Here is a 26,555-nt window from a genome sequence, read left to right as displayed (position 1 = left end):
TTGATTCCTCTGATTGGTTACTTTAACAATGTATAAATATGAAAAGATATAAATTAATTTTAGGAATATACAATGTATTCAGTTACAACATTTAAAAAACATAAATTTTGTCTTGTATTCTATTGGAAGTAAATTTGTCTTTACCAAGAAAACACAAAAAAAGTCAGAAAGTGAAAGAAAAATACAATGAAATATACTGGAAGAAATATACCCCAAATAAGAAACAGCATGTCTATTTGTATGACTATGAAAATTTGAAGTTTAAAGAGCAATAATTATGGTGTAGAGCCTGAGGGAAACAAAATGCACACATATATATAAATGACATATATTGTGTATAAGGCGAAGACAGCAACCCAACACACAACTGTTTTGAATTTAAAAATTTTGATTTATTTCAGATTGTAAAAGCAATGAAATGTGTTTCCTTGAATCAGTTGGCATAAAAACTGTACTTGTGATTGGAATATTCCTACGAGTATGTTTGATTCTCTACGGGGAGTGGCAGGACAGGACACAGATAGTTAAATACACAGATGTAGATTATTATGTCTTTACAGATGCTGCTGAGTTTATGACAAAGGTACAATTAAATACAAAATCTTCTTTTTAACAAAATTCATACATTTATCTTTTATTTTGAACATATTTGAAACACAGAAAACACCGAAAAAAACCCCAGTTTTCTTACCAATTAGGCAACTCTGTGCAAGAGAACAAATAAGATAGAAGGAGGAAACAATAGGTCACCATGTATCCTTCACATTGTTTATTTACATTATACACCAAAATAAATATTGTTGGTGTTAGAGTTATCTCCCCTAGTCATTCATATTTTTAAAAAATTATAAAAGTAAGTCTTATTTTCTTTTTTCTTCAATTTCCATTGACTTCATTGCTCTTTTATAGTTTTAATAAGGTATATATTTAATTAATTGTCCTAGAAAATAGAAATCTTATTATTCAATATCTTGAAAATATTGTCAATTTACCACTTTTGTACACTGGCACATATACTTAACATTTGAGCATAGTGGAATTCCGTTTTTTTGGAAAAAAAGTTATTTTTTTATTAAAAATTATTACACTAAAACCTCAAAATGTTTTGGCGTTTTAACATCCCAAAATTTGAGAGTTGCAGGGGATGTATTTTTTTTGGAAAAACTTATAAGGGGAGATAATTCAAATCTTGATTAGAAATTATCATTTGACAAATTTACTTATGCTAGTAAATATAACTTTAATACTCTTCTAGTATATGAAATTAATTGTATAATCATTATCTTGACTGACACAAAAAAGGAGAAAATGACTGTATCCACTATTAAAATCTGTTCAACACATTATGTTAGGCAAGTAACTGGTTTGTTCAATACCCATATATTGCATTAGCTTTTGATATACACTTCTTAAGTAAACATGCTATGACCATATAATGTTATGCAAAGGGTAAAACTTTATCTTTTAAGAAATTGTAAGATTATCTTATATTGACGATTCATTAATTTACATAAATTATTTTCTTTTACCAGGACCAGTCGCCTTACTTACGACCTACATACAGATATACACCACTATTAGCATGGTTACTTCAGCCAAACATCACCTTAACACCTTTATTTGGAAAGATCATATTTGTTTTATGTGATATAATATCAGGATATTTGATATACTTACTTTGCAAATCACAAAAAGTTCAAGAAAAGGTTGCAGTTATCTGCTCTTGTTTATGGCTTCTTAATCCTGTCCCTGCTGCAGTGTCCAGCAGAGGAAATGCAGAATCTATCATGGCGGTTCTTGTTTTATTGTCACTGAAACTAATACAGGAAAATAAAGTTGTAATGGCAGCAATTATATATGCTACATCAGTCCATGTTAAGATTTACCCAGCTGTGTATGCTTTACAAATTTATTTGTACTTGAAACCAGAATCCTTCAAAGTTGGTAGTGGAAATTTAGTATCAAAGTTAACAGATGATTTATGGCCAAATAAAAGAAAGTGCATATTTGTCTGTGTTGCAGGAGGAACATTTTTAGCATTAACTGGAACATTTTATTACTGGTAAGTTCAATACATTTTGATTAAAGCATGATAAATTGAAATGGGTATTGTTTCAGTATTGACATTCTCAAGTTTTACTGGTACAATTTATAAACTCACTGTAATTGATTTGAAAGAATCTTGCTTTATTTCCTTAACAAGTGAATGTACATTTCTTTGATAAAATGAGAAAAAAAGATAATAGTATAACTTCTTTACCATGTTACCACATTGAAATGAGATACACATGTATAGATTATATGTCAATAATACAGCAGTCAAACAACTTTTGTGAGTTAATCCTTATCAAAAGTTTCATGACGGATCTACTTCTAGATATTTTCTCTCTAAAAAATACCCATACATTTACATATATTTTGTTAGACCTATTTGAGGTTTACCAACATCTTTACAGCTTCATCAGATTTTCATTTATACATGTAAAAGTTTTAAATATTCAACATTGGAAATCTAACCACATCTCCTCATTTTTATATTACAATGGAAATCTTGTCAATTTTATATGACAGTATTTATATTGAAATACTGTAAATTCAGAAATTATTGCAATGTTTTTATAATTGCGAAAAATGCGACAGGATTATCATAGCTTAGAAACATGTAGTAAAAGCTTTACCTATAATATGATATTTTTATAATTTGTAGGTATGGCTGGGATTTTCTACATGAGACTTACTTTTACCATTTAACAAGGAGGGACATAAGACATAATTTTTCAGTATATTTCTACATGTTATACTTAACAATGGTAACGGAGCATACACTTGTAATTGGCCTTTTGTCATTTATACCGCAGTTGATATTGATGGTGACGTTTTCCATCAAGTACAGACAGGAGACGGCACTATGTTGGTTCCTCAATACATTTGTCTTTGTGACCTTCAACAAAGTCTGCACATCACAGGTAATAGTTTATTTCCCTATTAGAATCTGTGTTTATATCTTAATATGAACATAAGTTTTTTCAGCTGGAGGTTATTTCAGATTTGTTATATGCTTTTGCTAGAGAAGGATTTAACTCAATGTGAGAACATGTCATAAATATTTGTACCTTGCTGGTTTAAAGCAATAAAAAATGCTCTGTCTTTGTAAGGAGAGACATTGCAGATAACTGGTTACTTTGTACAAAATGTGTTTGTTTTTCTTAAGAATATGATTTGTGAAACCAGTTAATCCAAACAGACATGCAGGCTCAATGTCAGCCTCAACAACAAAGTTATGAACCTCAGTAGCCTATTAATCATAAAACAAATATTTCTAAAATAAAAAAGAACAAATTTAAAAAGAAGATATTATAGATCATATAGGTGTAAAGTCAGAACTTTTGAATCTATATATAAATATATAAACTGTATAAATTAAGTTGTTGGTAATGAAAAGTCATGTTTTTATTTGTTGCCAATTCTGATGGTGCTCTACTTATAGATTATATTTTAGATACTTTTATTTCTTCATTTATTTGAAAAAAATATATGTATTTCTTGTATTTTATTTTAGTATTTTTTATGGTACTTGAGTGTTTTGCCAGTTGTAATTCCAAAGCTATATATGTCATACTCAAAGGCTACCACTGCAGCTATCTGTTGGATATCTAGTCAAGTAAGAATTAATAAAAACATTGAAATAAATGGACTCATGGGCTGGTTCAGCAAAAGCAACACAATCTTTTGCACTTGACTTATTTAAAATACCTGTGCAAAGAAGCTAAGTATAATGCAATGTAATATAAATCTGTGTAAATAGGTGATACTTTGATTTTTCTTATAACAAATAAATCATCAATGTAAAATAAATCATCACAAATATGAATACAGAGAGATAAGCACAAAAAGAGTATCCTATAAAATCCTTTAGAAACTAAAACTATAAATCAGAAACATTTTTAGCTCACCTGGCCCGAAATGTTTTCTTTGAAATGTTTACTATTTAAGGGGTCATACCACTTGCATATTGAAATAAATAAAACATGCTCAACTTCATCTTAAACTACCTCGACCAAATACTTTTACCTAAAGTAGGACAGATGGACGAGACGGACGGATGGACGACCGAACAAACGAAAACGAACAGAGGGATTCACAGACTAGAAAACATAATGCCAATAATTAAGGCATAAAAATTTATTGTTAAAAGGGAATATAGTGATTTGGCAAAAATGAAAGTAAGGTAGAGATTAGCGGGAGGCAGGACCTTTTTCGGGGCGTCTGGGTCGGCTGTTTTTAAGCTCGGGATTTGGGGATTGATCCTTACGAGATTCGGGAATATATTTTTCGATTTCGGGATATTAATTTCTTTAAATTATGCATCTCGGGATTTCGGCATCAGGACCCCTCCGATCAACAACCCCTCAAATTAGCCTTAGTCGGTATTAGTCATTTATACATGATTCAAATCCTACCATTGGCATGTTAATAAGGCTCTCAAAAAAAGTACTGATGGGTTGTCATAGAAGCATATTTTTTAGGCTAATAAGGGTATATATATAAGCAGTTACATTTATTTCATGTTTGAAACGGTGCAATTTTTAATTTGATTTGACTTTTACCAAAAGAAGCATTGTTGCAAAGGAGAAGAATTGTGGTCGTAGGCCAGAAACACGAATATTATTGAATTTAACACAAAGGACACAAATATTGGAAAAAGGGAGATACCTTTTATGTAATTCTCCATACATAATATCTTTTACAAAATATCATCCTACAACAGTTCACAAGCTGTATATGCCCGCGATTACACGGGTGTGTTCTAGTTTCATTAAAAATATAAAAATGTAAAAAGATAAACAAAATTATAATGTTCAATTTGAATTATTTTTTCAGGGTTTATGGTTACTATTTGCATACTATCTAGAGTTTGAAGGTCAACCAACATTCCTGTATATCTGGATAGCTGGTGTATTATTCTTCCTGGTCAACATATGGATTATGGCTATCATAATAGAAAGTTACAAACCTAATCATAATAAATCACGTTAAAAAAATAAAATAAAATATATTTTATCCTATGATTTATGTATGTATTTTAAAAGATCACTCACAAAAAGACGGATGTAGTTTCCTATTTGTGAGCCTGAATCAATTAACATGAGCTACAGTTCCATTTTCATGTGCATTGTTTCTCAAAACATGCCTTATGTACAGCTAAATATTTGTAGTGTGGATTGAACTTACAAATAGAAAAATAGGGAGATGTGGTGTGATCGCCATTGAGAACCATTTTAAAACTTTTCCTGGGAAGTTGTCAAGAGTTTTTGATGTCATTTCAATTTTTACTAACTATGGAGGTTACAATGTTATCTGATAAATTCAGATTTTTTTTTTTAAATACATAGTATCCATATTATGTCGTCCAGAAATCTGTTGTTTACATGTTTAATGGTGCGATAAACCAATTCAATATACATGAACATTCTGAAATGCTGTTCTGCTGTTTCAGTTTCTGAACTGGATGTCCAATTGTTTGCTGTTTTGATATATTACTTATGTTCTTATTGGTAATTATACTTGATTTATTGAAAAGGCCAAAAAATGCTATTCATTATCACTGAACTAGTATACATTTGTTTAGGGGCCAGCTGACGGACGCTTCCAAATGCGGGAATTCTTGTTACATTGCAGACCTGTTGGTGACCTTCTGCTGTTGTTTTTTCTATGGTCGGGTTGTTGTATCTTTGATACATTCCCCATTTCCATTCTCAATTTTACCCAGGTATTTTCTAGTAACCTGAAAAAGATGAAGATTAAGTTCTATGATCACATGCAGGCTTTAGGACGAAGTTCGATGGACATTGGTTTATTAAAGTATTTTATTTTGGAAGTTTGTTTGTTCTAAATCATATGAAACTTCTACACAATGCATATTAGTGCACAGATCAAGTTTGAGTGGCAACATTTTACGGTTTTAAAAGTGATGTCCCATTATAAATAGAAAATTGATGAATTCACAATTGGTTGCATCTGTGTCTGGACATATTTTTCTTTTATGTTTATGTCAATTAAGTGTTGCCCTGGACTGTCTGTTTTATTTTGTTTTTGAAACCATGATTTAGGTTTTCTGCCTCAAAATGTATGTAACTCTTATACAATGACGAGAACAATGGTAGATGACCTTGTGCATATAGTATTAGAAAAAATTACCAAAACACAAAAACTCAACTATTAAAACATGAAAATAAGGTCAAGGTCAAATGACACTGCCAGTTGGACATGTACACCTTACAATCATTCCATACAACAAATATAGGAGACCTATTGCATATACTAGTATCTCATATACGGACTTGACCACAAAATCTTCAGCAAATTTGCTGATCCATGAAATGAGGTTGATGTCCAATGAAAACTGTCATGTTTGCATGAGATTCTTGCAAGTACACACACACTAGATATAGTTATCCCATTAATCATAAGAAAGAAATTACAGTGACATTCAAAAAATCTAAAAAAAATTCAAGAAGTTGCTGAACCATGAAAATAAGGTCAAGGAAAAGTCAAAGGACATATGATGGAAACTTCATAACATAGGGCATCTATGTACAAAAGTATGAAGCATCCAGGTGCTGCACCTTCTAAAATATACAGTTTCCACATTAACTGTCCCTATGTCTAGCAACAAGTATAACAAGCAACATATCCAGGATTGATCGTTTTTTTTCATCCACATATGTAAAAAAAAAATGTATACCTTCAAATTTATTCAAGAAAAAAAAATACAACATTCATAAATATACATATAATTATATTATCCAGTTTTATCACAGATAAAAACCATTCTTCAAACATCTTGTTTCATATCAGTACATAGATTTATCATCCATTCACTGTAGAAACTGAGAGACTGAATAATTCCTTGAACTAGTTTGATTCAAGTAATTCCACTTTTATCAATAAGTACATTTTGTATTACAGAAACACATCACAGCAATTATTTATGATTGTTCAGAATCTACCATTTTGACCAATTCATTTGTTAAAGTATATTTTTGATTCTTCCAGTTAAAATGTGTTGGTGGATTATGCTCATCATTTCCAAATTCAAAATGTTTACTTAAATCAATAGCAAGACTTGATTTGATCAAACCAATACCACCAAGCTTTTCTATAGCTGGATAATAAACACGGCCAGTATTCGGTAACATACATATTTTCTCTGGTTCAAACTCTACAGTCATAGCAGGTCCTGCACCTCCATATGATAACTGATCGTTTTCACTGTCATTATTTGAAGGTATGATATGGGTGTAAACGATTGGCTGATCATCACATCGTACAAAGTTTCGTTCTCGACCACAGAGAGAAAGATAAGGAAAATCTTCTTTATATCTGGTTGTTGTATTCATTCTTAGTCTTTTAAAGAAAAACACTAGAAAATCTTTTTCTGCAAAGATATAAAAAGTATAAGTTAGATATTTCACCCTTTCAAAAAAAAATATAAACAATACTTAAAAACATTATTTGTTTTGACATTTTTGAAACCAACTGCATAGTTCATACAAAATGTAACCAAAATTTAGCATGCTATAATCAATCACATTGCACAGTGTGATGCATTTAAATTTCAAACTTTGCTTTACCATTTAAAGGTTATAGTATGAATACTAGCTTAGCTAGTGAATATTATCATTTGTAGTGTACACATGTAACAATCTAAAATTCCACCTCATTTTTGTTTGGTTGTTTTAAAATAAGTTGCATGCAAGACATATAGACAACCAAAAAAAAATAAGTGTAATGCTTAGAATTTTTTTAAACTAGTTTGAGAGTATACGCAACCTTTCAGTGCTAAATTAACAAGTTCCTTTACTACTATCAAAGAACTTATCATTAACTTATGTATAAATAAATGAAAATAGTGGAATTGACTATTTTTGGAGTGTAATCATTTTTTTGTTTGTTCTAGATAAATTACATGCTTTTGGTGGTGACCTTTTGATTCTGTTGACAGTTTTTACAGCACATTATTCAATATGCATTGCAATATGTTTATGAATTTTACTGGTTGTTTGGTATTGTTCGATTTTTTTCACATTTCTTCATGTTTATGTTGTCTAAAGCTGGCTCTGCAGTGTGGGTCATGATTGAATGCTAATTACACATCATTTGAACTCTATAGTCTTCTCTTCAGCAATATAAATACCAGATCTCCTTATCTTATGACTGTATACTCCTAATCCTGTTCTCCTTATTTAAATTACCTTTGAAGCATGATGTAAAGTTCTTCATTCTAGCGTCATCAAGGAACAGCTACAAAATGAAAATGAGCAAATTAAGCAATATACAGATATTTAAAATACCTAAACAGACATTCAAATCAGTTTACAGGATATTTATAAGCACATACATACTCTTTCATACAATATAGTATAAGATTAATAAAAGAAAGGAGTGTCCCTGTAGGCTGGGTCTTTTCACCACCGAACACCTCCAAAACCAACAACCACTAAGAAAAATTGTGATATTATACAATAAAACGATAAAACAAATTAAATTACATATAATTTAATCATTTTTTTTATTTTTATGGGCATCATTCTTATGTTAAAATTGATAATCAATATAATGAAAAACGTCTCCATATTCATAATCATTCATCACTTTCGGATTACATTGTGCATGTTGTGTGTGTTATTAAAATAATAAAATTCAAATATATTCATAATTAGTAATCAGTTCAAGTATCCTCGATCTCTGTACTTGGTTAGATTTTGATATTTGTCTCTTATCTTATACAACTATTTAATAGAAGGGAACAAAATGAAAAAAAAATATATTAGAGGTGTCTATGGGGGTCTGCAGAGTTCAAAAAGTGGGGTGTTATAGACTCTCCCTTTCGGTTTTCTGTAGATATTTGGAGTCTTAATTAACCATCTGATTTGTTGAATTAGTAATTTGAATATTATATTTAAGTCACATATATAACGATAAAAGACAAAACAATAAACTTTTGAGGTGTTCAGTTGGGTTCGGAGGTGAAAAGACATACTGGTCCTTGTAAATTAGCTTTAGCTTTTACACCAGAAAACTGGGGTGTACCCTGAAAGGGAATATCCCACTTTTCCTGACTTGAGCCCAACCTGTTCATCTTTCATTTTTTTTACATAAATAAGGCCGTTAGTTTTCTCCTTTACATTGTCTTTAATATCAGGGCCTTGTAAAGCTGACTATGCGGTATGGGCTTTGCTCATTGTTTAAAGCCGTACAGTTACTATTGTTGTTAATGTTTGTGTCATTTTTCCTTTTTATATTTATTTTCAAAGAAAGTGGGCGAGTTGTCTAATTTTGGCCAATTCGGCAATATGGGGCGAATTGACAAGAAAACCTGAAATCTCTCCCGTAGGTGATTTCATCGTTTATGTTTCATCATCATTGAACTTCTTTTCATCAGTACTATGACTTACACTCGATTTTAAGAAGTAGAATATATTTCAAAGTTGGGGCGAGTATGAGGGGAGAGTTGCTTTTATATCGATATGAACGGTTGACTTCTCTTTCTGTCAGATATGAATCGTACTTGACCATGATGATCTATAAAGTAAAAGTATTCTCGAATCTTTGGTTCCGGTGATTGACCCTGTATATAACTGATACATCTTTTCGAAGTTAAACGTGAAATGTTTCGAAAAATCATTTTCTGTGTTTACATCGGAAGCTTCTACTTTTACTACACATGCGTAGAAGTATAACTTTAATTTGTTACGTGATTGTCAATTCGCTGATTTTTGGCTTCCTGTTTGTTCGAAGACCAATTAAAAGTCTGTTGATATTAGCCTTCAATAATAACGATTGCCATATTTCCGAATACAGTCATGGATTTCTTCTTTTTAAAACGTTTTGTTTGCACATTTCAGATTTAAAACGTGGTAATCTAATCGCATACATAAATAAGAAACAAAATGTCTCACACTAAAAGAGCATGGAAGCTACGTAAGTTTAATGTAAAACTGTTTTTAGATACACATTTATGTTGCTACCACATGACATCGTTAATTTTCAACATATCCACTTCAATACATTATACATTTTTAGAGCAGATCATTGCTCGATGTGTAAGTTTAACCCTGATGACCCAAACCGTAACATTCAGATGATTAAAGTGATTGAAATGAATGATCAGATTTGTACTGTTCTGTCTGAAGCAAGTTCTTCAGGAGAGCTGTGGTGAAGTGCATCAGACATCTAACATAAAGGTTCCTGGTACGATCCTCTGTGGAGAACATTTCAGGGGCTGAATTTCCCCATTGACATCATTTGTGAGAATGGTCTTGAGAAACAATGATAGAAGATAGACTTAGGTATTCCATCGGAAGGGGACGATAAATAGCTGACCTGTATTGAGAGAGAGCAATATCTCTTGCACTTTAAAGACACCCTTGTAGCAGAAGGGGCATTAAATTTTACCCTTTTTGTCCACTCATGCCGAAATTATGTGCTTTCTGTTTAACTTTAGTTTCCCTAAATCAAATGTTATGAAACTTTTAAGGTCCCAGGAGCTTCCAGGTCGATCTGGCCCCAAGTCGATCCTGCCCCAATGTAAAGTCAATCAGGCCCCAATGTAAAGTCGATCCGGCCCCACCAAAAAATATTTTTATAAGGAACAAAAATAAAGATATATATAGATATGTAAGAATTTTATTATAATGTAAAAGGTTTACGGTAAAAAAAAAAAAAAGGTCCTTTGAAAAATAGATGAGTATAAAACAACTTGGTTGATAATGTTTTTATAACAAGTTTTCAAGATAAATAGGTATAATTATATTAAAACTTATTTAAAAGAATTCAAACATATGGACCATAATTTGGTATTCGGCCTTTGGAATCTTTTTGTATCCTTTTTTATAAGTTCTAAAATTTTAACTTTTATTTTGTGGGTTGTGTTGGTGTTAGAATAGTATGAACGGAACAATTTAGTTTTATCGAGAAAAAATTAATACATTTTGATTCACCGTTTACGTGACAGGAAACCAAACAGGAAACCAATCTTTATTTTCTTTATTTTGCACAATATAATTCAAAAGGCATAAATAAACACCATTACTAGTGTTCATGGTGTTACTTGATTCATGTTAATATTTAAAATCTATTTTCAATGTTATATTAAAGTTTTTTTTAAACGTCACAGGAAACCATAAGAAACCGAAAGCATTTTTTTAGTTTTATTTTATTGCAAAATCTGTTTAGAATAATCTGAACAGTATACTTTTTCTTAAAATCCATCTTAAATGTAACAGTATTATAAAACTCCTAAATATGTGCTTGTTTTGAAAACAATTAGTACAATTTATTCAGAATTTTCCATATTTTCTCCATTGATACAGGATACCATAATCGTTCTATCTTGATGTTTTGGCCAAAAAAATATATTTATATTTGGTTTTGAAATTCCAGTAATATAAAATTTATTCGTTTTTGTCCCGGCCGATAAAGCTGCTAATAATATTATTATTGTTTGACGTACATTTTACATTGAGGTTCTGAAAAAGGAAATCACCAATTCACCAACATTCCAACTGACTCCATTTTCAGAAAACGAAATCTGTAACAAACATAAACTTTTAGCCACCGCTTTACAAGCAGAGCCAAATACAATGGAAGTCCCAACTATGTATTGGCTTCCAAAGCTACACAAAACCCCTTACAAATATAGATTTATTTCGTCTTCAAGCCATTGTTCAACTACTAAATTGTCTATTCTTCTTACCAGCACACTTGGTACAATTAAAAACCTTATAATAAATTGTTCAAATAAGGCCTTCGAAAATAGTGGAATAAATTACTTTTGGAGTGTCAAGAACTCGTTGGAAGTACTTGATAAATTGCATGCTCATATTGGTGATTTTGAATCTGTTCAAAGTTTTGATTTTTCTACCCTGTATACCACATTCTCATTAAGAAAAAATTCACACACCTAATTAAATGGGCATTCAAAAAATCAGAATGTGAATATATATGTTCAAACTCTTTTAGGTCATTTTTTTGTAGCAATAAACTTTATTGCTACAAAAAAATGACCTAAAAGAGTTTGAACATATTATAAACAAAAAAACTATGTTAATTGGACATGCTTTGATACTATATATGCCCTTGAATTTTTACTAGATAACATTTTTGTTCGCTTTGGGGATTCCGTATATCATCAGATTATCGGAATTCCAATGGGAACTAACTGTGCACCACTTATTGCGGACCTCTTTTTGTATTGTTATGAGTTACAATTTATGACAAAAATAAGCAAAGACCCATCAAAACAACATTTGATAAACAAATTTAATAATACTTTTAGATATTTGGATGATATTTTGGCTCTCAATAATGACGACTTCAGTATGTATATTAATGAAATTTATCCTGCTGAACTTACTTTAAATAACGCTAATACTAATAATGACCACTGCCCTTTCCTCGATCTTGATATCTATATCACTAACGGAAAGCTGAATACTAAAATTTATGATAAAAGGGATGATTTTTCATTTCCTATCCTTAATTATCCGTTTTTAGATGGTGACGTTCCCTTGTCACCATCTTACGGTGTTTATATATCTCAACTTGTACGATTCGCTCGTGTTTGTAACAATGTTTTAGATTTTAACGAGAGAAATTTATGTTTTACTGAAAAATTATTACACCAGGGTTTTCGATATCACAAACTAGTCAAAACTTTTACTAAATTTTATCATCGGTATAAAGACATCAATCGTAAATATAGCTCAACATGCAGACTTTTTATACGTTCAGGTATTTCACATCCAATTTTTTATGGAAATATTCTTTATAAAGCACAAAGGTGTCAGTATTCACCTCAGAAACTTACAAAACCTTTAAATAGACTGATTAAGAAGGGATATAATTAAGATACTGTTGTCAAGTCATTAAAGATTGCATATTTTGGCGTTAATATTGAGTCACTGATAAGGTCTTTGCGTCGGAACTAAAGACATTTATTCTAAAAACAGTTGTTGGCATGACACGGGTTATGTTCTTCTCATATATGTTATGATGGTATGATACTAAACCCCGAACGGGAAGGATTGTGCCTGAGGTTCATATGATGAAATCATAATCTTTCAGTCAGTTTAATTGAAGTCTGGAGTTGGCATGTCAGTTAACTGCTAGTAGTCTGTTGTTATTTATGTATTATTGTCATTTTGTTTATTTTCTTTGGTTACATCTTCTGACATCAGACTCGGACTTCTCTTGAACTGAATTTTTATGTGCGTATTGTTATGCGTTTATTTTTCTACATTGGTTAGAGGTATAGGGGGAGGGTTGAGATCTCACAAACATGTTTAACCCCGCCACATTTTTGCGCCTGTCCCAAGTCAGGAGCCTCTGGCCTTTGTTAGTCTTGTATTATTTTAATTTTAGTTTCTTGTGTACACTTTGGAAATTAGTATGGCGTTCATTATCACTGAACTAGTATATATTTGTTTAGGGGCCAGCTGAAGGACGCCTCTGGGTGCGGGAATTTCTCGCTACATTGAAGACCTGTTGGTGACCTTCTGCTGTTGTTTTTTATTTTGGTCGGGTTGTTGTCTCTTTGACACATTCCCCTTTTCCGTTCTCAATTTTATTAAACTTGATAAATTCGCACATTTATTGTGCACTGTTATTCCTCATAACTACTATTCATTCCTAAGACAGTTTTCCAGCCAGAAAGTTTTATTTGATAAATATCTTAAAAAGACATGGTATTGTACTTGATCTTAGTCAAGTTTGTCTAACTTTTCAAATAGACTTTATTAGCTAAACTCCCTCTTTTCCAAGATTGAATATTTTTATTTGAAGAATATTCTATTAATTATAGTGGAAGTGCATATTGTTGGATTATTATTCATAACAAATTGTGGAATTATACCTGCACTTTTTCTAGAAAATAACTGATTTTGTTGATGTGTATCTTAAAATAGGCATGTTACTCCAAGAAACCAGATACACTTTATTGTTCATTCATGGAAATTGATGGTCAATCTTCTATGGATTTGCGGAGACATACATGTACTTTTGTTCTAGTGTAAAGCATCATATTCAAAGCTGTTTTGGTTTAATGTTCATGTTTTCAATTTAAATGTCATGTTCTAACCTTTATTTAACACTAGTTAAATGTTATATTTACCATTAAAACGATAAAATTAATTTTACCCGTAAATTTATGAGATATTTTTATTACAGCCCTTGAGTTAAATATATATTTAATGAAGCAGAAAATTTGCTACCTTTGTCACAATGATGACAACAAAAATGTAGCATACAAAAGATAACAATCAAGGGTGTTAACTGTATACCATTAGTTATTTAGTATGTTATATTTTATATAACAATTTAATACAGAAAAAAAATAGCTCATCCTTAACATTCAATTATAAATATTTGCTGACTCTAATAAACATGTAGAAAAAATAACATCTATTGTTTTAATAGATGTTATTTTTTCCTCTCATTTTAGTTGAGTTTTGGCATTATACCTGTGAAACTGTATAAAGTAATATAACAAAAGTTATATAAACTAGGATAAAATTAGTTTTCTAGATGACAAACAAGAAGCTTAACCTAAGTTTATCATGCCCTAACCAGCTTGAATCATTTGTTCCTTAATTTTTTTAAGACTGCAAAAATTTAAAAGAATTTGGTTGAAATCACGTCGTCGTCCGAAGACGGATGATTTCCAGATAATAACTTTAGTATAAGTAAATAGAAATTATTAAATTTAAACACAAGGTTTATAACCACAACAGGAAGGTAGGGATTTTTGGTCCCAACAGTTTAGGCATTAGGGGCCAAAAGGGTCCTAAAAAAACTTTGTTTGATTTCATCAAAAATTTAATAAATGGGGGTCTTGGATATGCCGAATCTAACTGTGTATTTAGATTCTTAAAGTCATATGAAACCTCAAATTAAAAAAAAGAATGCATATGTTTTTTATAACTAAATGGATAGTTTCCATTATACAACTTATGTACATATACTTTTTTCTGAGGAAAATTCTTTAATTTGTTCACATTTAGAAGAAGTTTACTTATTTTTAATTGCTTGCTTCCAGGAAGCAATTCGCCGACATATTTTCCCTATGCATAGTGACCTGAGTGTAACCCTCCTCGTAAAAATCCGGTGACCACAATACGCATGGATCTGCCATTGAAATAAACAAATATCTGATTATACATGTTAAACACGTGCTCAATACCCATGCTTTTGGTGATTTGTTTACTATAAGGTGACAATCGGTAAAACTCGGCTTCAAAACACGACATTTAATGAGCAGCCATATTTGTTAAATCATAACAAACAGAGAGAAAACAAATTGACGAATAAATGATATATTTGTCCAGAAGTTAATTTTGTAAAAAAATGAATCCATTTTTTCCATATTTTACTTTTTAATGGACTTAGTTTTTCTGCGTGGAAACATTACATTCACTCTGTGGTTAAAGTTTTTGATATTTTAATAACTTTCTTAAACAATCGTGGGTTTGTACCAAAATTGGACAGAAGCTTATTTATGATCATTAGATAGTATCCAGAAATAAATTTTGAAAAAAAAAAATCCACTTTTTCCATATTTTTCTTTTAAATGGACTTAGATTTTCTTTCAGTTAACATTAAATATGTGTAAAGTCTGCAGTTAAAGTTTTTAAAGCATTTATTAGATTTATAAACTATGCTGGATTTTTACCAAACTTGGACAGTAGCTTCTTACAATCAAAAGATTGTATCAAGAGGAATATTTTTATTGATTTTTTTCCTCATTTTTGTTGAGCCTGCGATTTTCAGCAAAAGTAGGCGAGACACTGGGTTCTGTGGAACCCTTACACATTTTTGATTATAGGCCCAGTTTTCAAGTTGGTCCAAATCAGGGTCCAAAATTAAACTTTAAAATTGAGAATGGAAATGGGGAATGTGTCAAAGAGACAACAACCCGACCAAATAAAAAAAAAAAGGGCAGAAGGTCACCAATAGGTCTTCAATGTAGCGAGAAATTCCCGCACCCGGAGGCGTCCTTCAGCTGGCCCCTAAACAAATATATACTAGTTCAGTGATAATGAACGCCATACTAATTTCCAAAGTGTACACAAGAAACTAAAATTAATAAATAATACAAGACTAACAAAGGCCAGAGGCTCCTGACTTGGGACAGGCGCAAAAATGCGGCAGGGTTAAACATGTTTGTGAGATCTCAACCCTCCCCCTATACCTCTAACCAATGTAGAAAAGTAAACGCATAACAATACGCACATTAAAATTCAGTTCAAAAGAAGTCCGAGTCTGATGTCAGAAGATGTAACCAAAGAAAATAAACAAAATGACAATAATACATAAATAACAACAGACTACTAGCAGTTAACTGACATGCCAGCTCCAGACTTCAATTAAACTGACTGATAGATTATGATTTCATCATATGAACATCAGGCACAATCCTTCCCGTTAGGGGTTTAGTATCATACCATCATAACATATATGAGAAGAACATAACCCGTGTCATGCCAACAATTTGTTTGATTTCAACAAAACTTGAATTTATGGGGTTCTTTCATATGCTAACCATGTATTTAAATTTTTGATATTTGAGCCCCTTTATCAAAATTGGTCCACATTGAGTTCTAAAGTGTCAAAAATTTAACTTTATTTGATTTCTTGAATTATTGAATTCTTGGGTTTCTTTGATATGCTGAATCTAACCATGTATTTAGATTTAGGATGTTGGACCATAATTGGAAAATGTGTTTTTTAAATTTTTGAAGTTTTTAGACGGTGAGACTACATTCATTCTGTGTCAGAAACCTACTCTCTGTGAACTTTTTAATCACAATCAAAATTCAGTGCTGTATCAAGCTTGAATGTTGTGTCCATACTTGCCCCAACTCATCAGGGTTCGACCTCTGCATTTGTATCAAGTTGTGCCCTGCAGAGCATCTGGTTGTGGCTTGTGAGGCTGTTTTTGTACTTCAGAAAATAATTCTAGCCTAACTTAAACTCTTTACTGGCCTTGGTTGTACATGTTGTACATCATGTAGAGGGTTTGTGGTTATTTGTACAGACTGTAAACTGTTTATAGGGCAGGGTTATTAAAGGAGATTGTTATGTTGACCAATTGGACACAACTTCTTATATGCTGTATTCAGAATTCTTCTGGGGATTGTAATACATTTTTTCTGTGAAGTTAAAATTAAACAGTTCCCTGAAAAATCAGAAATAAAACTGAAAAATTGAAAAGATTTTTTCTTTGATGATTGTTCTAGTTTCAAAACAATTATTAAACAAAATAACAGAAAGAAAAAAATAATCTGAGCCATACAGTTACTTCCTGACCAAGCAGGAATTTTGTTAGGAATGTCATTAGTGTATGAAAACAGGCTAATTGAATAAAGGCCAGGATGCAAGGTTATTGAGCATTTTTACATGTGTATCAAGTACATGTACATGTATATAATAATAATTATACCCCAGCTTAAAAAAAAGGGGGGGGTATACTGTTTTACCTCTGTCTGTCCGTCAGTCCGTCCTTCCGTCCGTCAGTCAGTCCGTCCCATGAAACTTTCGTCACATTTTTCTCAGGAACTTCAATACAAGGATTTCTGAAATTTGGTTTCAGGGTTTATCTAAGTCAGCTATACCGTGTGACGCGTTTTCAGATTGATCACTTGACAACTTCCTGTTTACTGAACACTTGTATGATTTTACACATGATAGCTAAGTTGAAAATTTTCGTCACATTTTTCTCAGGAACTACAATACAAGGATTTCTGTAATTTGGTTTCAGGGTTTATCTTAAGTCAGCTATACCGTGTGATGCGTTTTCATATTGATCACTTGACAACTTCCTGTTTACTGAACACTTGTACGATTTTACACATGATAGCCAAGTTGAAAATTTTCGTCACATTTTTCTCAGGAAATACATTACAAGGATTTCTGAAACTTTGTTTCAGGATTTATATAAGTCAGCTTTACCGTGTGATGCGTTTTCAGATTCATCACTCGACAACTTCCTGTTTACCGAACACTTGCATATTTTTACACTATTAATATTATCCACTTGCGGCGGGGGTATCATCAGTGAGCAGTAGCTCGCAGTTTACTTGTTATGATTTTGTAATAAACTTTCATAATGCACAACACTTTGCTTAACTTTTCATATAATTTTGTTTGTAGAAGAGTTTGTGGCTCACAGTGCCAATGTCAATTGCCTAGCATTAGGACAGAAATCTGGGCGAGTTTTGGTGACAGGCGGGGAGGATCGTAAAGTAAACCTATGGGCAGTTGGAAAGCCAAATTGCATTATGGTAATGATGTGAATTGTACTCAGAACACTCTTTCAGCTAGTACTCTAAAAGAAATGACTAGTACATTTGTATTTGACAATAGATTTAAGGGTTTATCTTTAAAATATAAGAATTTGGTAGCGGCTGATATTGAAATTTTTAATAGATGCCAAAAAATCTCTAAATCTGCACAGAACATTTAAAGTGGATTTTCTTTTTATCAGGGGGAACTCTGACATAGCTACAAAAATGGGAAATATATAAATGACATTAATTTGAGTATTGAAGGTGCATTGTAATTTGTTTTGTCTAATCTAGCAAATTTCAAGTACACTGTTAGAAGATGGTTAGTCTTCATCATGTGCATGATAAACTTTAGAATCTACAGACCCGAAGCCAAATTTTATGAACATTTTAGTTAGATTCTATTGGCCAATAGAGATAAATTTTACACGCCAGAGAGGGATTTGAAAACTGTTGTTTCTTATTTGTGTTTGTAACTATGTATACTGTATTGATTATTATATTTGTAAAAGAATAATATTTCTTCTTCTTCTTCTTCTTCTTCTTCTTCTATATTGAATATATATCTATATTTTATTTTACAGAGCCTGACAGGTCATACAACCCCTGTGGAGAGTGTCAGATTTGGTCCTGATGAAGAAATGGTAATGGCAGGCTCCATGTCTGGTGCTCTCAAAATCTGGGATCTGGAACAAGCTAAAAGTAAAATTCTTTAAAGCTGCAATATTATAGATATAGAAAATGTGGTTTGGGTGCCAATGAGACAACTTCCTATCCAAGTCACAATTTGTAAAAAAAACCCAAACATTATACACAATGTAGGTAAAATACAGCCTTCAACACAGAGCCTTTACTCACACTAAACAGGAACTAGAGGTTGAAAGTATTGCATTTTATTTGTACATTAGTTTAAAAGTATTGTTTGTTACATAAATTTAAAATATTGCACAGAACATGCATAAAAAACTATAAAATACACACAAACAAATACATTGCTTATTCCATTTAATACAGTTACAATTCTTCTGAGGATGTAAAGATGATAACACATAACACCACAGGGAGATAACTCTGTAAAATTTACTGAATATTTTGATCATGTATATGGTTAAAGAAAAAATTAAGCTTCTCAGTGATCAAAATTAGTGTCATTCTACTATAATTATTTTGATCAAGATGTGGTTGAATTTTTTTTGAATTTTTTATAACTTTGACAAAGGGTCAATGTAAATATTCAGACAAAGATTTCTGTCATTTAATTACACTACCAACATTTGTATTTACAGTTATAAGGACATTAACTGGTCACAAATCAAGTATCCGTAGTTTAGATTTCCATCCATATGGTGATTATGCAGCCTCTGGGTCATTAGACTTCAATATTAAGGTAAATTTTGAATTGTATTAGGTAATACACTTAATATTTGAAAGAAATGAATTTGATTTATTTTCATACATTTATAGATATAAAAAGATGTGGTAATGAGACAACTCTCTATCCAAGTCACAATTTGTAAAAAGTAAACCATTATAATAAGGTCAAAGTATGTCCTGTCTGTTGTGTTATACAAATTGTAAACATTAATTCAGATTAGATTTACCTGTCAATGGATACACTCAGTTATATCCATTACTGTATAGCAGGTTATTTTCGCAGGGTTTTACTTTTTGCTTATTTCGCGGATTGAAAAAAATCTCCAAAATAAATTTCATCAAATTTAAGTGAACATGCAAAGGTATTGATAAAGGGTTGAATCCGCCAAAATAATAACTGCCAAAATATTTTGTATACCTTACTTAATGAAAATTTGGAAATTTTACACCCATGAAAATAACCCGCTATATCCATTCAAAAAGTAGTTGATATTGTGTAGTATGATTTAGAGGTTTAAGTCATATTAGCTTCAAAACAGATGTTTCATTCATGATAAAACAAATAAAAACTGGTAAACAGATATGTATTTCATGTATGAAGAATTCTCTTTATTATTTTCTTATTTTCTTTTCATTGTGATTGTAATAATAAATTGTTTATCATTTTCTTTGACAGATATGAATTTTAAAAAAATGCAAGAAGTTATAAACAATTTAACTAAATGAGTTGATGAAAAGATACATACTTTTAACATCTCTATACACATACCTGTCCAAGTTATATGTATTGGGATAGAAATTCAGTTTTAATTTATAACTGCAAAATTGTATTGTTATTTTTCAGTTGTGGGATATAAGAAGAAAAGGTTGTATATATAATTATAAGGTAAGTTATCTGAACCACTGGTTAGTAATTAAGGTTATATGAAATTTTCCTTTGGTAAGTTACTAGTTCTTCTGTCATTTACGAACTAGCCAATCAAAGGTACCAGATGTCTAAAGGACTGGGTGATTTCATTTTTCGTACACCAATATGAAAATAAATTAATGCCATTGGATGGATTTCCACATAGTTCGTTTTTAACCAATCACAACAACTTGGTGTACTTCTTTGAAAATATTACCCAGAATGCATTAGATTTTGTAACAGCATATTGAACCTGCATGATGGAAAAAAGACCCTTGTTAAGATGGACCAAAGATGATCAAAGATGTAGATTTTATCCTAACAAAATGAAATATCATATCTTATACATAGCAGGCGACAAGTATATCTTATACATAGTACACCATAAGCACTGACAAGCAAAACAGAAAACAAAATAGAAAGAGAATGCTATATACAGTGTACTAACAAAACGTAAAATGAAATGCAAATTACAACTTTTTGTTATCTTGTTATTTATGAAGTTTAGTAGTACCAAATGTAAAATATAGAAAAGCTTGTTCTTTATATAGAAAAGTGTAAACTATAATATTAGGATATGTTTGTCATATGTACCCTGAGCATATTATTTATAGTATTTAGAGCTTAAAAGGAGAAAGCTGTTAAAATTAAAAAAATAATGTACACAACTTTACTGAAATAAAGAATAACATTTTTTAAGCAAAGATTTTTTCTAATATATCACTATAAAAAGTGTTAGTTTAAAATCAAAACATGTATATTACATAAAATTAAATTTAGGATGAGTCGTCACGGGTGAGTTTCACATGGAAATGTTTATTTTTTATCCAAAACACAAATTTTTATGTTTATAGTATCCTCACTAAGCTTTAATAATGACTGTCGGTCAATGATAAAAAAAAAATTATACAACTGTCTGCAGTGCTTTGTTATTGTCAGGTTAAACTGTGTATTGATCAGCAAAATACTGTAATAATATAGCATTACTAATGTGTTTTATTCCTGGGTAAAAAATCAGCCTAAAATACATTCATCATTGTCATACAGCTTTATCTTTAAAATGTAGTAGCAGTTATATCCACACCTAAAAACAATTTTATTATAATAGATTTTTTGTTTTTTTTGTGTTATTAGAATGTAATTGGTATTTTTTATTAGTTTGTACTTTACACTGTAGAGAGCTATATGGCATAAAAGTAAAATAACAAAAATACAGAACTGCAAGACTGAACAGAAAACAGAAAGTCCTTTACAAAATGGCAAAATTAAAAGTGGAAAACACAGCTAACGAATGGAAAACAACTGTCATTCCTGACTAAGTACATGCATTTGGTTTGGCAGAGCTAAACTTCAAGTTTTGCTTTTTAGTTCGAGAAGAAAAGCATGTTTAGAGTAATAAGTTTTAAATTAAAGGAATTATCCACATATTTAATGTTTATTATTTAGTCATTTGCATGTTAGAGATTGTTGTCTCATTGTATGCGTCAATATTTTATTAAATGAAAGTTATTTTCAAATTTAATTTTATTTGGCAAAATGATTATTCTAGGGTCATACAGATTGTGTAAATTGCCTAAGATTCAGTCCAGATGGTAAATTAATAGCCTCTGGTGGAGCTGATGGACTAGTGAAGGTTAGTAAAGATTAAATCTAGTTGATAAAGATGAGAAATGGCAAATGGTCCATATGATTGTTAGGTATAGTTATTCTTATTTATTTACCTTTATTATGAATTAGAGTAGATGTGGTATGATATCCTATGAGACAACTCTTCACATAAGACCAAATGATGCATAGATTAACAACTAAAGGTCACTATGGACACCATCAACAATGAGCAAAGCCAACACCAATTAGTTCTTATATTTATTAAATATAAGAAAGTATATCTAGAAGTCAACTTATGGTTGGCAACATTACACCATTGTTTGTAACAATATGTGAAGCTCCTTATCCCTCCAAGTATAGGCAATGAAGTTATGAATTAAATTTACCAAAGGTACTACCATTTACACCAAATTCCTTTAATAAGAACAAAAACAACACTATTTAAACCAAGACATTTTAACATGCATTGTATATCCATTTGTCCTTTTTAGTTGAGTGTGCTTTACTACAGAATTGAAATGGAAAATGAAAGTACTTTGTCTGGAAGGTTAAATGTACATGTTCATGATATTTGCACCTGTCCTAAGTCAGGAATCTGATGTACAGTAGTTGTCGTTTGTTTATGTAATATATACGTGTTTCTCGTTTTGTTTATATAGATTAGACCGTTGGTTTTCCCGTTTGAATGGTTTTACACTAGTAATTTTGGGGCCCTTTATAGCTTGTTGTTCGGTGTGAGCCAAGGCTCCGTGTTGAAGGCCGTACTTTAACCTATAATGGTTTACTTTTTATACGACCGCAAATTTTGAAAAAATTTTCGTCGTATATTGCTATCACGTTGGCGTCGTCGTCGTCGTCGTCGTTATCCGAATACTTTTAGTTTTCGCACTCTAACTTTAGTAAAAGTGAATAGAAATCTATGGAATTTTAGCACAAGGTTTATGACCATAAAAGGAAGGCTGGTATTGATTTTGGGAGTTTTGGTCCCAACATTTTAGGAATTAGGGGCCAAAAAGGGCCCAAATAAGCATTTTCTTAATTTTCGCACTATAACTTTAGTTTAAGTTAATAGAAATCTATGAAATTTTGACACAGGGTTTATAACCACAAAATAAAGGTTGGGATTGATTTTGGGAGTTTTATTTTCAACAGTTTAGGAATTAGGGGCCAAGAAAGGGCCCAAATAAGCATTATTCTTGGTTTTCGCACAATAACTTTAGTTAAAGTAAATAGAAATCAATGAAATTTATACACAATGTTTATGACCACAAAAGGAAGGTTGGTATTGATTTTGGGAGTTTCGGTCCTAACAGTTTAGGAATTAGGGGCCAAAAAGGGACCCAAATAAGCATTTTTCTTGGTTTTCGCACCATAGCGTTAGTATAAGTAAATAGAAATCTATGAAATTTAAACACAAGGTTTATGACTATAAAAGGAAGGTTGGTATTGATTTTGGAAGTTTTGGTCCCAACAGTTAAGGAAAAAGGGGCCCAAAGGGTCCAAAATTAAACTTTGTTTGATTTCATCAAAATTGAATAATTGGGGTTCTTTAATATGCCGAATCTAACTGTGTATGTAGATTCTTAATTTTTGGTCCCGTTTTCAAATTGGTCTACATTAAGGTCCAAAGGGTCCAAAATTAAACTTAGTTTGATTTTAACAAAAATTGAAACCTTGGGGTTCTTTGATATGCTGAATCTAAAAATGTACTTAGATTTTTGATTATTGGCCCAGTTTTCAAGTTGGCCCAAATCGGGGTCCAAAATTAAACATTGTTTGATTTCATCAAAAATTGAATAATTGGGGTTCTTTGATATGCCAAATCTAACTGTGTATGTAGATTCTTAAGTTTTGGTCCAGTTTTAAAATTGGTCTAAATTAAAGTGCAAAGGGTCCAAAATTAAACTAAGTTTGATTTTAACAAAAATTAAATTCTTGGGCCTCTTTGATATGCTGAATCTAAACATGTACTTAGATTTTTGATTATGAGCCCAGTTTTCAAGTTGGTCCAAAACAGGATCTTAAATTATTATATTAAGTATTGTGCAATAGCAAGTCTTTTCAATTGCACAGTATTGTGCAATGGCAAGACATATCTAATTTCACAATATTGTGAAATAGCAAAATTTTTTTTAATTAAGAGTTATCTTTCTTTGTCCAGTATAGTAAGCAAGAAATATCTGCAAGAATTTTTTTAATTGGAGTTATCTTTCTTTGTCCAGAATCAACTTAAATCTTTGTTATATACAATATACAATGTATATTCACTTTTTACTACCAACTGATAAATTTAAATAATCTTTACCATTCAGTGATAACAAGCAGTTTTTTTACATCATGTATTTAAATGAGTAGTAATTGTTGTAAACTCCATTAGAATATTTTAATTGAAATTAGTTTTGGAATAAGGGAAAGGGGGATGTGAATAAAAAATTGGGTTAAATTTTTCTCATTTGAAATTTCATAAATAAAAAGAAAATTTCTTCAAACATTTTTTTTGAGAGGATTAATATTCAACAGCATAGTGAATTGCTCTAAGAGAAAACAAAAATTTTAAGTTCATTTGAATACATTCATTCTGTGTCAGAAACCTATGCTGTGTCAACTATTTAATCACAATCCAAATTTAGAGCAGAATCCAGCTTGAATGTTGTGTCCATACTTGCCCCAACCGTTCAGGGTTCAACCTCTGCGGTCGTATAAAGCTACGCCCTGCGGAGCATCTGGTTAAATTGTTATTTGGATGGAGAGTTGTCTCATTGGCACTCACACCACATCTTCCTATATCTATGTTCATAATATGTTTGTTTTATATTTACATAGATCTGGGACCTAACAGCAGGGAAAGTATTAACGACTCTGAATTTACACTGTGGTCCAGTTAATGTTGTAGAGTTCCATCCTAAAGAATTATTACTTGGCACAGGTAGCTCAGATAAGTAAGTATGATTACATATATTCATTGTTAATTAATTCAGAATAATTCATAATGGCCACAGAGCAATTCTTTGAAATTTCTAATACTGTATTTTAGCAGTTTCTTTATCTGTTTATTAATGTTATAAGGAATTTTGGAATACTCAAGCATATAAAGTTTAAACATTGAAAATATGTTTTTGAAAGTTTATGATTGTACAGGCACTCCTCCACCAATAAAAACTAGCCATCATGAATTAGCCCAGAAGCAGTGCTTAGGTGGCATTAAAATTACAGAAAAAGAAAAAGAAAAGAAATGTACAAAAGTACAATATTTTTTACTCTTTTTAGTAAGCTTACTTTTAATGTGAATCAATTCCCTAACTGAACTTGATAATTTGTAATCTTTCTTTGTTTTCATTGTAAAATCAGTTTTAATTATTTACTAAATAATACCTGAATTTAAATATAGTGATTATGCTTAACATAAGTTACTTTATTTTTGCAGAACAATAAAATTTTGGGATTTAGAAACATTTAGTATGGTCTCATCAACAGATGGTAACTCTACACCAATCAGGTAAATACTGGTATAAATGCCTCTTTCAAGAAATTATTAAGCCAGTTATTATAAATGGCATATGATAATATGCTACACATTCTTGTCAAAATCCTTGAATTTCAGACTTAACGTTTCTTAAAAAACATGTTAAAAATCTTAAAGTGACTTCAATTGAAATACTACATCAATATTGCAAAATTCTCCATCTTTTGACAATAGAATAGAAATAGTACAGAAATATTATGGAAATGAAGATAACAAAATAATTCTTGAAAGTATGATCAGAAAAAATGTAAGACTAGCTACCAAATTGGCTGAATCACAGTATTCATTGTGCTTTTATTTTCCTTTGCAGATCAATGGCATTTCATCCTGACGGATCCTGTTTGTTTAGTGGTGGTAAAGATCTGTTGAAAGTTTATGGCTGGGAGCCATCAGAGTGTCACGATTCTATACCTATATCCTGGGGAGATGTGGCAGATATAACACTCACACAGAACCAATTAGTATGTTTGATTATATTGTCTAAGTTTCATTTATTTCCTGATTCAATAATGATATATCTGTATAATTTCAATTTTTAAATTCTAAATCATTGTAATGTACTGTTATATGGTTTTTACAAAAGAGAATTTAGATATATGAAGTTAACGCAAATTGACGTACACCTATAGTTCTAGCCATCTGATTTGACTCATGGCATAGTGTCATTGTATTGAGGAGACTGATTTTCTAACAAAATTGTTATGGTATAACAATAAATATTTGTGTCACTGCTACAACTTGCTTTCCCCAAAACTAATTCTGGTCTAAATAATTTCCTATAAAGTTGACTTTACAATAA

General features: G+C 31.0%; 3 protein-coding genes across 6 annotated transcripts in view; 2 read left to right on the top strand and 1 right to left on the bottom strand.

Moving 5' to 3' along the window:
- LOC134720734 (GPI mannosyltransferase 1-like) overlaps positions 1 to 5,064 on the top strand; it is a 34,893-nt gene extending 29,829 nt beyond the window's left edge. For both annotated transcript variants that reach the window (XM_063583197.1, XM_063583198.1), the window contains exons 3-7: positions 402 to 583; positions 1,533 to 2,062; positions 2,708 to 2,966; positions 3,560 to 3,661; positions 4,882 to 5,064. In XM_063583197.1, coding sequence (XP_063439267.1) covers positions 419 to 583; positions 1,533 to 2,062; positions 2,708 to 2,966; positions 3,560 to 3,661; positions 4,882 to 5,037 — 1,212 coding nt within the window. In that variant the 5' untranslated portion in view covers positions 402 to 418 and the 3' untranslated portion in view covers positions 5,038 to 5,064. The remainder of the gene's footprint in view (positions 1 to 401; positions 584 to 1,532; positions 2,063 to 2,707; positions 2,967 to 3,559; positions 3,662 to 4,881) is intronic.
- A 1,676-nt stretch (positions 5,065 to 6,740) lies between these two features.
- LOC134720732 (UPF0598 protein CG30010-like) lies at positions 6,741 to 9,739 on the bottom strand. The gene is made up of 3 exons (XM_063583194.1): positions 9,572 to 9,739; positions 8,256 to 8,304; positions 6,741 to 7,438 (listed from the first exon to the last, which is right to left on the bottom strand). The coding sequence occupies exons 1-3, from the start codon at positions 9,686 to 9,688 to the stop codon at positions 6,990 to 6,992; spliced, it is 615 nt and encodes a 204-aa protein (XP_063439264.1). The 5' UTR covers positions 9,689 to 9,739; the 3' UTR covers positions 6,741 to 6,989.
- A 57-nt stretch (positions 9,740 to 9,796) lies between these two features.
- The window catches only part of LOC134720730 (katanin p80 WD40 repeat-containing subunit B1-like), a 32,557-nt gene continuing 15,798 nt past the window's right edge, over positions 9,797 to 26,555 (top strand). For all 3 annotated transcript variants that reach the window (XM_063583193.1, XM_063583192.1, XM_063583191.1), the window contains exons 1-9: positions 9,797 to 9,984; positions 18,211 to 18,341; positions 18,929 to 19,046; positions 19,631 to 19,731; positions 20,563 to 20,604; positions 22,175 to 22,258; positions 25,057 to 25,172; positions 25,658 to 25,729; positions 26,067 to 26,217. In XM_063583193.1, the coding sequence (XP_063439263.1) occupies positions 9,954 to 9,984; positions 18,211 to 18,341; positions 18,929 to 19,046; positions 19,631 to 19,731; positions 20,563 to 20,604; positions 22,175 to 22,258; positions 25,057 to 25,172; positions 25,658 to 25,729; positions 26,067 to 26,217 (846 nt within the window). In that variant the 5' untranslated portion in view covers positions 9,797 to 9,953. The remainder of the gene's footprint in view (positions 9,985 to 18,210; positions 18,342 to 18,928; positions 19,047 to 19,630; positions 19,732 to 20,562; positions 20,605 to 22,174; positions 22,259 to 25,056; positions 25,173 to 25,657; positions 25,730 to 26,066; positions 26,218 to 26,555) is intronic.

This window comes from Mytilus trossulus, chromosome 6 (genome assembly GCF_036588685.1).
Source record: "Mytilus trossulus isolate FHL-02 chromosome 6, PNRI_Mtr1.1.1.hap1, whole genome shotgun sequence".
Lineage (NCBI taxonomy): Eukaryota > Metazoa > Mollusca > Bivalvia > Mytilida > Mytilidae > Mytilus > Mytilus trossulus.
This window is presented reverse-complemented; position numbering and strand designations above follow the sequence as displayed.